The sequence below is a fragment of the Pelodiscus sinensis genome, chromosome 1, assembly GCF_052426305.1.
Source record: "Pelodiscus sinensis isolate ZL-2025 chromosome 1, ASM5242630v1, whole genome shotgun sequence".
Lineage (NCBI taxonomy): Eukaryota > Metazoa > Chordata > Testudines > Trionychidae > Pelodiscus > Pelodiscus sinensis.
In genome coordinates, this window is record NC_143052.1 from 73899681 (window position 1) to 73915876 (window position 16196).

General features: G+C 40.8%; 1 protein-coding gene across 7 annotated transcripts in view; it reads right to left on the minus strand.

Moving 5' to 3' along the window:
- The window catches only part of PPFIA2 (PPFI scaffold protein A2), a 601388-nt gene that overhangs the window by 130564 nt on the left and 454628 nt on the right, over nucleotides 1-16196 (minus strand). For all 7 annotated transcript variants that reach the window (XM_075932507.2, XM_089780129.1, XM_089780128.1 and 4 more), the window contains one exon: nucleotides 4910-5131. In XM_075932507.2, the coding sequence (XP_075788622.1) occupies nucleotides 4910-5131 (222 nt within the window). The remainder of the gene's footprint in view (nucleotides 1-4909; nucleotides 5132-16196) is intronic.

A 16196-nucleotide genomic window follows, 5' to 3' on the forward strand; every position in this document is an offset into this window, starting at 1 on the left:
CTTTTCTGATTAATTCAGAGAAAGGGCGCTTGGGGAAGATACCGTCCCAGTTTCCCTCCCACAGAGTCTTGCAGAAGACGGCAGGAGCCATCTCTTTAACAATTTTCTTGCTGCAGTCCACATATATCAAACTACTGTGATTATGGGAGGGAAAAAGAGAGATGCGATTAGAAACATGTCACAAACCCTAACATGCAAGAAACAAGAATACCTCAGGGGCTGTTTAGCTGTTGTTCTGTAACTTGCTGATGACTAAGGTAGTCTTCTATAGTGTACTCAGTAAAGCTAATGGCTGGTAGCACAAACAACGTTTGCTGTTTCAGCTGCTCTCTGACGCCTGTGTGGGTTGTACTGTGAGATCCTTGGGACATGGACTATAATTTAATTTACTGTATGTTTATTAAGTGCCCAGAACAATGGAGTTCCTACCCAGCTAAGGCATCCAGATGCAACCAAAATAAATGAAATAACTGAATAAACAAAGAAATAAATAAGTAATATGAATATTCCCATTTAGCCAAAACCCTATTATCCAAAACTCTGCATATTCGAATTCCTGCCTTGTCCCCAGAGTACAGACTGCTTGCCTAGGCTGCAGAAATCAGGCATCACTGGCTCTGCAGCAGCTCTGTGGGCAGATCAAAGACACCTCACCAGGACTGGGGGAGCAGGATGAGCTCCCAGCAGTAAGGGTGGTCATCCCACCAACTGAACGGCTTCTACCCTCTTGATTATGTAAATAAAATCAGCAACCTCCATGCTATTCTGTTAATTGGGAGTATACTAGACTCTTGCAAAGATCCTTTCAGGTGTGAATAGGCAGTAGTCTATATCAGGCTCCCTAGAGAACAATCTGAGATTAAAACTTTCTTTTGCCTAATTTACTACAATTTTCCATTCCCACTCAGGCAGAGTGAGGACATGAACTTGGCTCTCCCACAGCCTCACCTGGTGCCCTTATGACTGCCTACATACACACCCAAACCCAAATGTGAGAAGCTTAAAATTTGCCACAAAATGGAATTATCATTTTCTAGTCAGTTGTAGCCCTTCTCCTGTTCCTTTCCTTGCTGTGAACCCTCCATACTCCCTAATCTTTGAGGGGGAGCAGCAGAGCCTATTCTTTCTCCACACAAAGGGCTCTTTAAGGAAGCCATCCCAAAATATCAATATACTCAGCATTTTTATATCAGTTTATATGTTCAAAACACAGCTGCTGCTGCTGCTTTCAGTTGTATGAATGAGTGTTTAGCTCAACTTCTGAAAATACAGCCTCGATATCTCATGCTGGGTGCCCTGAAAATACAGCCTCGATATCTCATGCTGGGTGCCCAGAAAATAAAAAAAAAAAAACAATTGTTGACCTCCCCTGAAAATCATGAGTTATGTAAGCTGCCCAGCACAATGCAGAAAGGAAGTCTGTGACATAGGAAGAGAGAGAATCTAGTTCTACAGGACAGCATTTCACCAATTGAACCATAAGACTGCCCCTTTCCCTTCCTGCAATCCCCTGCCTCATTTGCTACACATAACCCTTTCTCCCAAACCCTCTACTTGGGTGTCTCAAATCCTGAAGGAGTGACCTAATTATTGGGTACAGTGAGAGACACACACCACCTGCCCATCTCCATATATTTCTGTTATGGTTTACACATGGCGTTACAATGCCTACCACACTGAGCCCCACAACTGAGATGGGGGAGGGAAACACCTATGCTGTGAATCCTACAACAACTTAGGCACAAACTGGGCACTGGTTCCGCAGCTACAGAACTTGTGCAATATATATATTTGAGGACTAAGGTTGAACTATTTATCTCATTATCACAAATGGGGATTTGCCATTGAGTACAATGGGGTCAAGATTTCATTTTAAGCTTTTTACTAGACTCAGAAATCTATGTCAATGAATTTTGCTGACTGCGGAGAATTGTTTTAGCTTTAAAATCTTGTCTTGTTTTTAGAAGGATTGAAATGTTGACACATTATCTTGGCACACTGAGATGACATATTAAGAAATACATTCTGCTACTCTTCTTGTGTGTACTTTACTTTCTAAGTTGTCTTATTGAAGTTAATGGGATTACTTAAAAAGTACTATGCAATCTAAATAAAGGTGGCAGAATCTGGCCATAAAACTAAGATTAAACTAAATATCTAAAATATCCTTTCCTTGATTGCTAAAAGAAAGTAAATTTATATTTTTCTTAAATAAATAATGAATGCAGTTAAAATAATGTAATACATTTAAAACAACTTTTATATTTCTACGTTCCACACTGATTTTTTTATGCACGGGGGGGGGGGGGGGAGGGGGAAAAGAAGGAGAGGGGAAAAACCCCTTATTCTAAGTGTAACAAACCAATCTACTTTATTTGTCAGTGCATACTTCAGTCACTGCATTGGAAAGTGTTTTTCTGCTATCCAATTAGATCATAAAAGGAGGCACCTTTATATTTGTTTAAAAAAAATATATATTAGCAAAGTTGGCTTTTGATAGTTTAGTGCAATTTGATTACAGTACTGTCACTTGGTGGACTTTTGGATTTTGGAGTAAAAAGGATAGGCTGTAGGTTGAAGCATCAGTGTTTGAACATTGGTATGTTCAGGGCTTGACAAATAATGCAATCTACTCGCCAGTGGTGAGTAGATTGCAACCCGGAAGAGCTGGGTTTGGGCGATCTGCGCATGCGCAGATCACCGGACAGCGCGGCTGGCGACCGGGGCTCACCGCGGTTCGGCGAGCCCTGGGTATGTTGCTCTAGACAGAAGCTGGCAGATGGGACTCAAGATGTTGAGAAGACACAATGTTTCACTGGAAAGGGGAGAGAAAAGTTGAGAGAGGGAATTATCAGAGACATGGAGCTGGGGGAAAGGACACAGTGAGATATTAGTGTGACATCATAAGACAACATCATTTCTTAAACTGCATCAAACATGATTTAATTTGAAATTTGAAGAGAGAAGAAAAGTATAAAAGACAGAGAAACACAGAAATGCAGTGCCACAGAAATAGCTTATTTCGAAATAGCATGTCTACACTGCAAGGAAGCCTCAAAATTAGTCCAAGGCAGGCTTCCCTAATATAGATGCGCTTTCTCAGTTTAGATCCCCAGGAGGCACTGGGGAGGAATAACTTAGAATGTCCCTGATGAATGGCTATTTCAAAATAGCAGCCAATGAACATCTACACACGTCTTTTTTTGAAATAGCTATGTTATGAGATGTTATTCCTCACAGAATGAGGTTTACAGATTTTGGAATAATCCGCCCAATATTTCAAAATTATTTTGAAATAACGGAATGGCTGTGTAGACGCTCACCTAGTTATTCCAGAATAACAGCCGTTATTCCGAAATATCTTTGCTGTGTAGACATACCCAAAGAGTGGAAAGAACATGTGAAGAAACAGAATAGGAGGACATATGGAAAGAGAAAGAAAAGGACTATGAGCTAGGAAGAAAATTCCATAAAGAATATGGAAAGTAAAGAAGGCAATTTTGACAGATTCTGAATTGAATGGCCAGACAGTAGATGTGCTTGGGGCTGGGAGGTAAAGGAGTATCTCCCCTCTACATGTCTGAGAACGTAGTCCCCTTATTAAAGGTGCCTCTGCTTATTCTCTGGGAATCCTGTGTGCTGCAATCTAGCCCCAGAGACTACAATTCCCATGAGCCCTGGAGGAAACCACGAAGAAAGTGGCTCTTTGTTTGGGTGCTGCTCTCCACATGTACGTAGAGACTCTCAGCAGTCTGTGGACTCTTCCCTTTCTTTTTGGAAAAGAGGAGCCAGGCTGCTGTGGAGGAGTTTTAGGCAGTCCAGAAGCTGGTAGGTTGCAGCTACAGACTTGGATTCAGAGCCTTTGGGACTGGAATCTAGCAGGCTGCTTCTGATTGCCCTTTGGCTGTACCTGTGGCTAGAAGTACTACTCTGCACCCAGCACACAGAAGAAGACTAGAATCATCCACTCCAGCTGCAAAATCTTCAAGCGCACCCACGCAAGCAAGAGTATGGTACTGTGAGTCCTGAGGAGTGCATACTCTGGGGTGTGATAAACGGGGCAGTGCAAATGCCAGAGAGATAAGTTCTTATTATTTCTGTGCACTTTGTTAATGCTATTCACTGTTAATCTGTTAAACTCTGTTTCTTTAAGTTGTTAAGTAAAGGTTGTTCTTTCTACTGTAAACTATCGGGTGTATACTGTTTATGATTTGTAATTGTTGTTCTGGTGCTAGATCCAGATTATTGCTGGAATAATTTTATTCCTGGAGGCTCCCAAGGTACACCATTAAGTGTGTACAGGGCCATCCTGGTGGAGGCACTGCCATGATATGTTCTTTATGAGCAAGGGACAGCAGCAAGGGGGTGGATAGGGTTTCTCCAACTAAACAACATCACCACTGGGGTACTCAGGTTCTCCTTTTATGGAGAACCATCAGGCGCCCAGGCGCCCAGGCACACCTGTGAGTGTGACCTGCTCCCGAGTAACCTGGGGAGGAAAAAGGGGGTTAACAAGAAGATATGTAGCAAATTCAGTGCAAATCTTAATCTGGAGAGAAGATATCTGGAAGGCTATAAAAGAGGAGCCACAGATTTATGAGCCGAGATAAGGATCATGGAAGAATATTTTTGGGGAGGGGATGTATGACATCTATGAGAAATTTCAGAGGAGGAAACCAGATTTACTGAGACATACACACACTTTTGTTTTTGTGAATGATGCTTTGTAAAATAAAACTTCTAATAATTTGGGGATTTTTTTAAAGATTACATTTTGTGTAAAATAGTTCCAAGATTTCAGTGGTAAACCTGATTGCTATGTTCAGTGACCAAACTTGGTTCATATCAAATACCTCCCCACAACTTGATGAACAACATGTTGAACTGAAAGTGTGATGAATTGTCTTACCTCTCTAATGTCCCTTTGATATTTAGTGTTCATTTCTTCAGTTTTAATTAGATCCTTCCTGGCGGTCTCTGCTTCCTGCTCTACTTCCCCAACTCGCGAAGACAGTCCAGCCAAACGTTCCTTCATTTGTGCCATTTCATAATTTTGCTTTTCGAGCAGTTCTTGTAGTTCCACCAGTTGACTTGCTTCATCATTTGAGTCTATAGAGCCATTTGATAGGCGCTGAAAGGGGAAAAGCAATATTCATCTGTTACTTATCATATAATGTAGAAATTGCCTGAAGCAATTTTACACAAGTCTGGAACCAATTAAAAGACAAAATATTCCAGGCATTTTAACAGTAAATAACATGAGATTCAGGAACACTAATAAACAAAGGACATGGAAAATATGTGTATTGTAAAACTGTGCATTAGTTAGGAGAAGTATGAATTCAGAGTTGTGTTTTAGCATAACTGGGTGTGTGAATTGTGATTGTTTATATACTGGATCTTTTTTTATAGGAATTGGCTGCTATTCAACAGAATTCAACCTTCAGAGCAAGGAAATCTCCAGGGGAAGGGTGGAATTTTAAGTCTCTAGTATTGCATATACAAATGATAAGGGAAGAGATGTAAACATGAATGAGCAACTGTGTTTTACACTGAAATTCCTGCCTCCCGACTATATTCAGCCAGATCACGTTGCTAAAATTCACCAAAGCACACACAATCTGCCGGGGGCCAATTGCACCACAGTCCTCAGATAGCCAGTCCGTCTGGACAACTACCATTCTGAAAGTATGCACAGAGCAAACGAGTCTCCACACTGCATATAAAATCAGTTAGTGAAGTTTGGGACAGCTTCCAAGAATCATCATCACACCAATCCTCCCTCAGTCCCTAACAGAACAGTAAGTGCATGGTGGACAGATATCAGTTACATGCGGATGAGAGTTGAGAAATATCATCCTGCTGACTGATTTTGCTTTGTTTTGTTCTCTCTTGAAGTCTTACCCCCAAAATCCCTTCCTCATCAGTGTCTACCTTCCCTGAAGTCTGTATTTGGCACTCTCTTCACCCCTCTAATCAGCTACTTCATATTTCTGCCATTCAGCTTCAACAGGAAGGGAAAGGAAACAAGTACTAACTGCTGAGTATATCTACTGAGAGAAATGGGGGAGACAAACAGCTGGTTCATGGCTGCATGTTGCTGGAGTAAAGCAGAGCCGTGCTATAAAAGTCATTTTACACTGTCCCATGCTGTCAGAGGACAACACACAGATGATGCTATCCACTGTCCAATCAAGAGCCAAGTGTTTACTCCTGCATACATGGTGTATGTCTGGCTGTGCCCTTGATACCATCCATACTTCCTCCCATTGTTGCTTTTGCATTACCATCATCTCTACTTATTTATACAGTTGTATTTATTTACAAATTCAAAGAACATCACTTTGTTTAATGACTTGAACGATATTCTTACTCAACTCAGCTATCAAATCAGATCATATAGCTACTCCCAGACACCCTGATTTTTTGCGGATCACTGAATAAGCTTATTTTACACAAAGGATTCATTAGATCAAAACAGCTCAACTCCAAAATTACTTTCTGTAGCCTAGTTAATTGTGTTATGCTGAAGCTGTATGTTAATTACTGTGATACAGATGATCTATTTTGGTATATTACTGACTAATGATAATAGCAGAAGTCGAAAATATTGTTTCCATTTAATTTTGTTGGTCAGAATGGATTTCAGTTACAGCACTAGCATAAATTTGCCATTCATATGCTGCAATGCCATATTACAATAAAAATGCTACCTGGCCGCAATATTAAACACATTACCACTATCTTTTGTTCCACTGTATAAACTTTATGTAACTTTTCCATTCACGGTTATTATAATATTACTTTTAGGACCTTATTTTATACAGTAATTTTAGAAGTTATGACAGATGGAGTAAGTCATAGACAGATGGACACATTTTATGTGTTTACCTTGCCCTGTTATTCCCTAAATGGTTGCATATCAACTGAAGCTAAACTATAACTAATCAAAACTATCCAATCACTTGCTTTATATGACCTATGATACGGTACCTGCAGAATCAGTATTTGATTATTACTAACAAGTGTACTTTCACCACGATTTTCTGTGTACATTAATTATGAAAATGAAAAAAAAATTCTACTTTTTTCTTTTAAGAGATTACAATAATTTAAAAAATGGAAACAAACAAATCAATGGTCTAAAATGTTGAAGTAGATGACTAAGGTTGAATATTTAAAGGTAGACAGGTGCCCACCTCCCACGGATAATTCCCATAAGTCTCAGGGTTAAGTTGAGTTATTATAGAAACTGTGATCAAAACTGACTTGCAAGTTACTTTTTCCTGTTTCTCTCTCTGGTAAGTTAACTGAAGAATTTTATGAATGTAATTAGTAAAAACCCAGCATATTCTTTTCTGTTTTTATTTCAATAATTTGGCATTTGAAGAAACGCATCTATTACAATGAATCATTGTTTTTCTTTTAGAAACCACTAAACAACACTGAAATAACATTAAAGTGTACTTGATTTCCCCTATCACCATGCTACATGTTCTCCACCCCCTTTGGTTCTCTCCTCACTGTCGTCCAGACATACCACAGATACATGGGAAGGAGCAACTTTCTCCTTTCTCCAAAAGGGTTCCCTAGCTAGAATGAAGAGGCATTCAGGCCAGACTCCGGGCTAAACACTAATCTGAGCTCAGTTTTATTCTCTTTAGTTTTATCTCAGAAGAGGCAAAGTGAATTTCTGTTCCATTTAATCTCTCAGCGTACGCTATCCTAAACCTGAGAGAGACAGAGGGAAAGTGCTGCAATAAAGTGAAGACTGGTGTAATTTTGTCAGCAATTTTTAATACTTTGACTTCCTTTTAATCCTGCCAGGTTAGGCAACAGCATGGTCTGACAATAGCGGAGGATTAACCCCCCAGCCTCCTTTAATTATGTAATGCTAATTAACTCAGGGACGGAAGGAGGGAGGAAGGGAGGGAGGAAAGAGAGCATGTTGATTATCCAGTCCCAATCATCTGGTTATCTAATATGATTCTATTCAATGTGGATCCATTCAACACAGATTATCCTTAATTTCAATCATTTGTGTTAGCTAACTACCACACTAACAAAATCAACATTCTCATAGGAAATATTATATTTTAAAAATAGTGTTGGACCAGAAGCCACAGGTGAGTCACAAACAATTATGAAGCTCCCACATTAAAATTTATCCCATAAAGTTATTGTAGCGTCTCAAAAATTATTTTGTTTTATCCAGCATCCACTGAAGTTAAATCAAGAAAGGATAGCCATTATAAGCGGGCCCCACTGCCATTACCACTGGAGCAACAGTGGACTGAGCTCTAGCCCCTTTAAATAGTCCACAGTGTGCTCTGGACTATTCTAAGGAGTGGTTGGGAGGTGGGGGATGTCAGCACAGCACACTGTTGCTGTGTCTACATTGGCACCCTTTTCCGGAAAAGGGATGCTAATGAGACCAGTCGGAATTGCAAATGCCGCGGGGGATTTAAATAACCCCTGTGGCATTTGCATGAACATGGCTGCTGCTTTTTTCCGGCTCAAGGCTTTGCCAGAGAAAAGCACCAGTCTAGATGGAATCTTTCGGAAAATAAAGCCTTTTCTGGAAGATCCCTTATTCCTCTTAAATTCAGGAATAAGGGATCTTCCAGAAAAGGCTTTATTTTCCGAAAGATCCCATCTAGACTGGTGCTTTTCTCTGGCAAAGCCTTGAGCCGGAAAAAAGCAGCAGCCATGTTCATGCAAATGCCACAGGGGTTATTTAAATCCCCCGCGGCATTTGCAATTCCGACTGGTCCATTAGCATCCCTTTTCCGGAAAAGGGTGCCAATGTAGACACAGCAACAGTGTGCTGTGCTGACATCCCCCACCTCCCAACCACTCCTTAGAATAGTCCAGAGCACACTGTGGACTATTTAAAGGGGCTAGAGCTCAGTCCACTGTTGCTCCAGTGGTAATGGCAGTGGGGCCCGCTTATAATTGTATAATTGCCGCTTTTCTTCGGCAAAGCCCCGAGCCAGAAAAAAGCGGCAGCCATGTTCATGCAAATGTTGCGGGGGATATTTAAATCCTCTGTGGCATTTGCAATTCCAAAGTGTCTCATTAGCATCCCTTTTCCGGAAAAGGATGCCAATGTAGACACAGCCCCCATGTGGGGCTAAGGGCTGGCAGTCCCCAGCCCCACCCATTCTGCCCAGAGCCCCGCCCCTTCTGAAACCAAGGCACTGCGGTTCTCCACCCCTTTCCCCCACCTTGCCCAGGGTCCCAGCAAGCCTGTTGGCCCCTCTGGCTACAAACTCAGAGGACATGATGAACATGGAAGACAAGTAGAAAGGAGGTACAAGGCAGGGAAAAATGGAGAAAGCATAAAGAGATCTCTAAAGATCCTGTTTTTGTCCTAAGCAGAGGCACAAGTTGTAGAAGAGAAAATTGTCCAGGAAAATTAATTTATATATATATATATATATATATATATATATATATATATAAATATATATATATATATATTAAAATGTATTTTAGGTTCTTAAAACTTTGTATTTCATGTATTGTCTCCAGATTACAGAGAAATGATCTGATGACTTGAATTCTTTAGAAAATGCTGCAGCACCAGAAAACTGATGGAAAAATTTTCTCACCTCCAAACACTTTTATGGAAGGTGTTAGTCTTTACTTAGATGAGGTCATCACCATCATCATCATCAACAACCATGGGCTCAGTGCCCGTTGGTGTCCAATGCCTCCCTCACTATTTCCTTCCATCTTTCCCTGTTCAGTGGGGAGTGACTTAGTTTCTGTAGACTAGCTCCGCACCAATCTACTATATCATTTCCCCAATCTCTGTGGGGTCTGCCTCTCCTATTCAAACCATCCATTATGCCGAATACCAGGGTCTTAACTTTTCACTTGTCATTTATTCTACAGATATGCCCGAATAGCTGTAACTTCCGTTGTATAACCTTCTGCAGTAGATTCTCTTTTGGCTGTATCTTCCTATATAATTTCTCATTGGTGACCTTTTGCATCCATCCTATTTTTAGAATCTTTCTATAACAACTTCTCTCGAATGCCAATATCCTTCTCTTTGAATCTTTCATTATCACCCATGTTTCACATCCATACAACATGCTGCTAAATACATTTTCAAGATGCTCAGCTTCATTCCTAAGCTAATCGCTTTACTTTTTCAGACCTTATCCATCGCCTTCAAACTCGCTCTTGATTTTGCTATTCTAGTCGCTATTTCCTTCTTACAGTCTAGATCATATGTCATGTTGCTCCCCAAATATGTGAACTTCTCTACATTCTCTAGTTCAATCCTATCTACACTGATCTTCTTTCCTATTTCCTTATCTCCAAATACCATTGTCTTCATTTTATCGATATTCATATCAGTCCATACCGCTTTATTTAGCACTTGCACTATTCTCACTAACTTTTCATCTTCCTTGATGATAACTATTTCATCCGCGAACCTCAAGTTGTTAGTTCTCACCCCGTGCACTGATATCCCTTCTATCTCTTCCTTGATCTTGTCCATTGCTCTCTCTAGGTGTGTGATAAATACACTCGTGATATCTGATCTCCTTGTCTCATACCTCTACTTGTTCTAAACCAACTTCTCAACTCTCCACACGTTCTCACCACTGCCTCCACATTATTGTTGATATCCTTCAACAACTGTATCAGTCTGCTATTTACCTGAGACACTTGGATCTAACTGTGCTTTGTACAGATTGGTACAATATCTCATCCACTGCTGCACAACCTTCTCTTTGTTCATGAGCACCTTATCGTTCTCATCTTTGATCGCCATCTGTTTCAGCTGCCACTTCCTATTAATATTCCTAATAATCTTATACACCTTCCTGATCTTACACTCCACATAATACTTCTCTATATCTTCACACTGCTTCTCTAACCATTTTGCCTTATCCCTTTTAGCCGCTTTCCTTACCTCATTGCATTTCACTCTATATTGCTGTTCTGCCCTCTCAGAGACATCCTTTCTGACCTTCAATACTCTCTTCTCTTGGACCAACTTCAGTGTCTCCTGCGTAATCCACTTCTTATTGATCTTCTCTTCTTCCGGAACTGTCTGCTCAATTGCCTCTTCTATTACTAACTGTTAGCTATCCCTTTGACTCTCTTATCTAGGCCTTTCTCTGAGCCCTCCTTCCTGATCTTCTCTTCGAGCATTGCTCTGTACGTGTTCCCTATTTCTTTTTTGCCTAGCCTCAACACGTCTCTTCGTTTCTTAAACTGTGTCTTATACTTTCTCGTAAGTTTCATCTTGCTGTTCACAATCCCTTCACTGTAAATCATAGTAAAATTAGGTTTGAAGATCAAAGGTCTATATTTTATTGAATCACATGATGTCTTCAGTATTACCCTTGTGATCTCTCCCAGTTGTAAACTCACCATTACAACTGGGAGACTTTGCCAGGGAAGAGAGGCTGAAGGCATCAGAAGAAAAAACAAAGTACTTTAAAAGTAAATTAAACGTATACAAATTATTTCTCTGCTATTTCATCTACCTCAGTTACCTCTCTAGCCATATTTGCCGCAAAAGTTTCCTTATCCTGGAAGAGGAGAATTAAGGGACTGTGGAAGCAACAGTGAGGAGAACAAAAATTCTCAGATAAGAAGTGGGAAGAATGGAGTGAACTAGTAAAGAGCAAATATGACAGTAAACATATCCCCTTCTTCACCTTGCATGCAGAGGTGCAGCAATCAAACAAGAAGTTATCGAGACATCACCATGGTTTGGAGTTATGATGGAGTTAGACAATGAGCCCACATTGGAGAGCTTGCATTAAACCATTAAATCAATTCCCAGGAACAAGGCATCCAGTAACAACAACTAGGATCTACAAATGTGCCAGTAATGAACTAGTCCAAAAACTTCATGAAGTTATAATAGATTTTTTGAAAGAAGATTTCAAAGATGCTGAGCTTGTACAATTATAAAAAACATAAGGGGAATAGAAGTGACAGACAGCCACAGAGGTATTTCCCTGTTGAGCATTGTCAGAAAAGTTGTTACTTGTATTATGCTCCCCAGGAAGCAATTTTTAGGTGAAATAATCTATCCTGGAAGTCAGTATGGTTTTTGTCAGGATGTTCCAACACTGATATAATATTTTTCATTCAAGCAACTGCAAGAGCAGTGTAGAGAATAACAAATACCACTGCACATGGCATTCATTGATCTGACAACGATCTCCAATACCGTCAACACGCAGAACCTATTTGGTGTTCTGAAGAAATTGGGTTGTCTCACTGGTTTGCTGAAGATCATTTGCTCATTACATCAAAGAATGTAGTTAACTATAGCATATGAAAACGAAGAATAAAATGCCTTTGATATCAACAATGGAATGAAACAGGAGTGTATAATATCTCCCTGTGCTCTTTACCATCTACTTTTCTTTTCTGATTCTTCGTGCCTTTAAGGACAACAATGATAGCATTTAGCTTTGAACCAAACTAGATGGGGGCATGTTCAACATCTCAGGATTAGAGTGAAATGCAAGGTGACAGAGCTAGATTTGAGAGATTTCCTGTTTGCAGGTGATGTGGCCTGGGTTGCCCATAATGAATATTCTCTGCAAAATCATTTGGACAGTTTTTCTGACTCATTCAAAAGTTTTGGGTTGACAGTGAGCTTTAAGTAGACTGGGATCACGTACCAAAAAGTGGAAGAATCAATGATTGACATTGCTCTGGAGGGAAAATCTCTTGCTGTTGCTGCCAGCTTTTAGCACTTGAGTTCTATGATCAGCAGGAATCTGACATTGAGATTGAACTGTCTAAAAGAATCGGAAAACAGCTAAGAATTTCAGGCTTTTACTGCCATGTGCATGGAATAAGAGCAAATAATAGGATTTAAAAAATAATAAATTCCACGATTTCAATCATTTAAGTCTGAAATGTCAGTGTGTAATTGCAGGTGTCCTGACAAACAGGATTTGGGAGAGTCACAAGGTTAGTGTGGTGCAGTACAGCTACCTTTCCTTCTTTCATTGCTGCTAGTGGCAGTGCTGCCTTCAGAGATGGGCAGCCAGGGAGTGGCAGCTAAGCAACTGCTGGCAGCAGAGCAGAAGTAAAGATGGTCTCTTATGGTATTTCCACCCTTACTTATGTTCTGCTGGCTTCAGAGCTGGCTCCCCAGTTAAGAAGTAAAGGTGGCAATACTGCGATCCCCTTAAAATAACCATGCAACTTCCCTCCCCCAACCCCAACACAGCTCCTTTTAGTCAGGACCTCCCATTTGTGAAATGCTGGTGTCCTATATTCCCCTAAGTTGCATGGACACACAACTTCCCATTAAGCCCCACACAGAGGCTCAAGGCTGCAGCAGGGAGAGAGCTCTTTCTCCAAGCCTTGGAAAGGGTTCAGAAAAGGGCAATGAAAATGATTAAGGGTTTGGAACAGGTCCCATATGAGGAGAGGTAAAAGCGACTGGGACTTTTCAGTTTAGAAAAGAGGAGACTGAGGGGGGATATGATAGAGGTCTATAAAATCATGAGTGGTGTGGAGAGGGCTGATAAAGAAAAGTTATTTATTAGTTCCCTAAATAGAAGAACTAGAGGACACCAAATGAAATTAACGGGGAGCAGGTTTAAAACGAATAAAAGAAAGTTCTTCTTCACACAGCGTGTAGTCAACCTGTGGAACTCCTTGCCAGAGGAGGCTATGAAGGCTAGGACTATAATAGAGTTTAAAGAGAAGCTAGATAATTTCATGGAGGTTAGGTCCATAAAAGGCTATTAGCCAGGGGATAAAATGGTGTCCTTGGCCTCTGTCTGTCAGAGGCTGGAGAAGGATGGCAGGAGACAAATCGCTTGATCGTTGTCTTCGGTCCACCCTCTCTGGGGCACCTGGTGCTGGCCACTGTCGGTAGACAGGATACTGGGCTAGATGGACCTTTGGTCTGACCCAGTACGGCCGTTCTTATGTTATGTTCTTAAGCCCTGAAGCTGTAAATAGTGGGGGTGCCCCCACTGGCTTCAGCATGAAGCTGCTGCAGCTAGCAGAGGAAGTCCCTCCTCACCAGTCCCAGCAAGGAGTCACTCAGATAAGTCCAAGCTCAGCCCTCTTCCCCACTTTAAGTTTTCCAGCCCTGATATCCTACTTCACCCCAAAGCCCTCATTTCTAGTCCCACACCCTCAGCCCAGAGCCGGTACCCTCCCCTGTATGCTCTCCCCAGCCCAGGGTCCCTCCCCAAATCTGGAGTCCCACTCCTGCATCCCAAACCCCTCACACTCCTTCAACCCAACACTCTGCACCAGCCCTGAACCCCTTCCCACATTCAGAACCCCTTGGCCCCACTCCCATAACATGTTTTCATTATGCGAACCAAGTGAAAGTGATGTGTTACATATCCCCGCCTACATCATCTTCATGTTGGTGCACATAAGAAAAATCATTCCAGTCAGGGATGGAAAACATTAGAGGGAACATTGCATCCTCCATGATATATGTATAGTATAGGGTAAAAGCACACAAAAGACCAAATTTCATGGGAGGGGAAGACCAGATTTCACGATCCATGATGCATTTTTCATAATGAGGCTCAAAACATGAATAGTTCATAGAAATCTTTCTGATCCTTGGATAAAAGGTGATTTAAACCATTAAGTTAGTGATATTTACTTCATATTACATAGTATTGTAGGACCATAGGGCTAAAGAAAAGCAGCACAAGTGAATTTATCATCACAATGTTAAAAAAAAAATTATGGCACAGCCATGACTGAGAAACTGAAATCACAGTCCATAGAAAATGATGCAGAGATAGCATCTCTTCATGAAAAAGCTTTTCTAGCTGTCCAAATATAGCAATAGTACCAGGAGGAGAAACAGAACAAAGATGAAAGAATCATCAAGCAAATCTGATTTCAGAAATAGTATTACTTACAACAGAGGAGGCATACCACAGAGAAAATCAAAGTTCAAAAATACCCTGTGGGAGCAAGTGCCACTGAGGGCAACAGGGATTAAACAAGAAAAAAAGGTCCAGAGAAAACATCTTCAAATTGCCAGTGGTGTAAGGGAGAAGGAGGGGGGAATGCAATGCCCATATTCCCTATTGCAGGATAGCATGAAAAGAAAACCAACATAATTAGTGTGGGATTTTTTTCTCTCTAGATCAAAAGCACAGCAGCAATGCAATCTGCTATTTGTATAGACAACGTGTCAGCAGTGGGAAGGAGGGTAAACACATGGGAACACAGTGCTAAAAATTCCCTCAGACCCTCCTTTCCCCTCCATGTAACAGCATGAGAAAAATATCTGCCTGCTGAACCATTAGAAGAGAGGAATGCAGATAATAGCAAGGCCAGAAGAGATACAGCACAAGACCCATAGTGACTATTTTAAGCTCTTTCAATCCATTCCACACCCACACTTCAGCCTAATCCAATAGTATTCTTGCAGGGAGCGCTATTACAAATATGGTACAAGGAAAGCACAGAAATATTCAGTTTCACTGACACAAATGCTGTGGTGTTTAATGCCTATTTTCTTCAGTCTTCACTAAAAAGTTGAATGGAGATCGGCTACTCAACACAATTAATACCAACAAGGGGAAAGAACATAAGCCAAAGTAGGGAAGGAACAGGCTAAAAAATGTTTAGATAAATTAGATGTATTAGATGTATGTTTAGATAAATTAGATATTAGCTATATCTTGATTTTTAAAAGCCTTTGGCACAGTCCCACATGATATTCTCACAGGCAAACTAGGGAAATGCAGCCTAGATTAAATTACAGGCTGAACCTTTCTTGTCCAGCGCTCTCTGATCTGGCAACATCCATGGTGTAGTATGATCTAAGTTAGCTGGATGTTCCCTTATCATGGGTGTGGCCAAGTTTCTCATGATCCCATAAAGATTGTTTATAGCCACCAGTCTTGTCTCCGAGGCTCTCTCTACACTACAGTGAACTGTTGGAAAAAGGTACACAAATTGTGCTCCATTTTTTTCAGAAGAGGCTTTTCTGAAATTTGGCCCATCTACATAGGGCCAAATTTTGAAAAAGCCCTTCTTTCTTGTGGCACGAGGAAGACAGAGCTTCCAAAAGAGCGCATCTGCTCTTCCACAAAAAAAAAAACCAAAAAGCAAAAGAGCAGACATATTCCCTGGACGTGGTGGAGTTTTTCCGGGATACCTCCAGTATCCCGGAAAAAACCCATAGTGTAGATATAGCCTCAGTG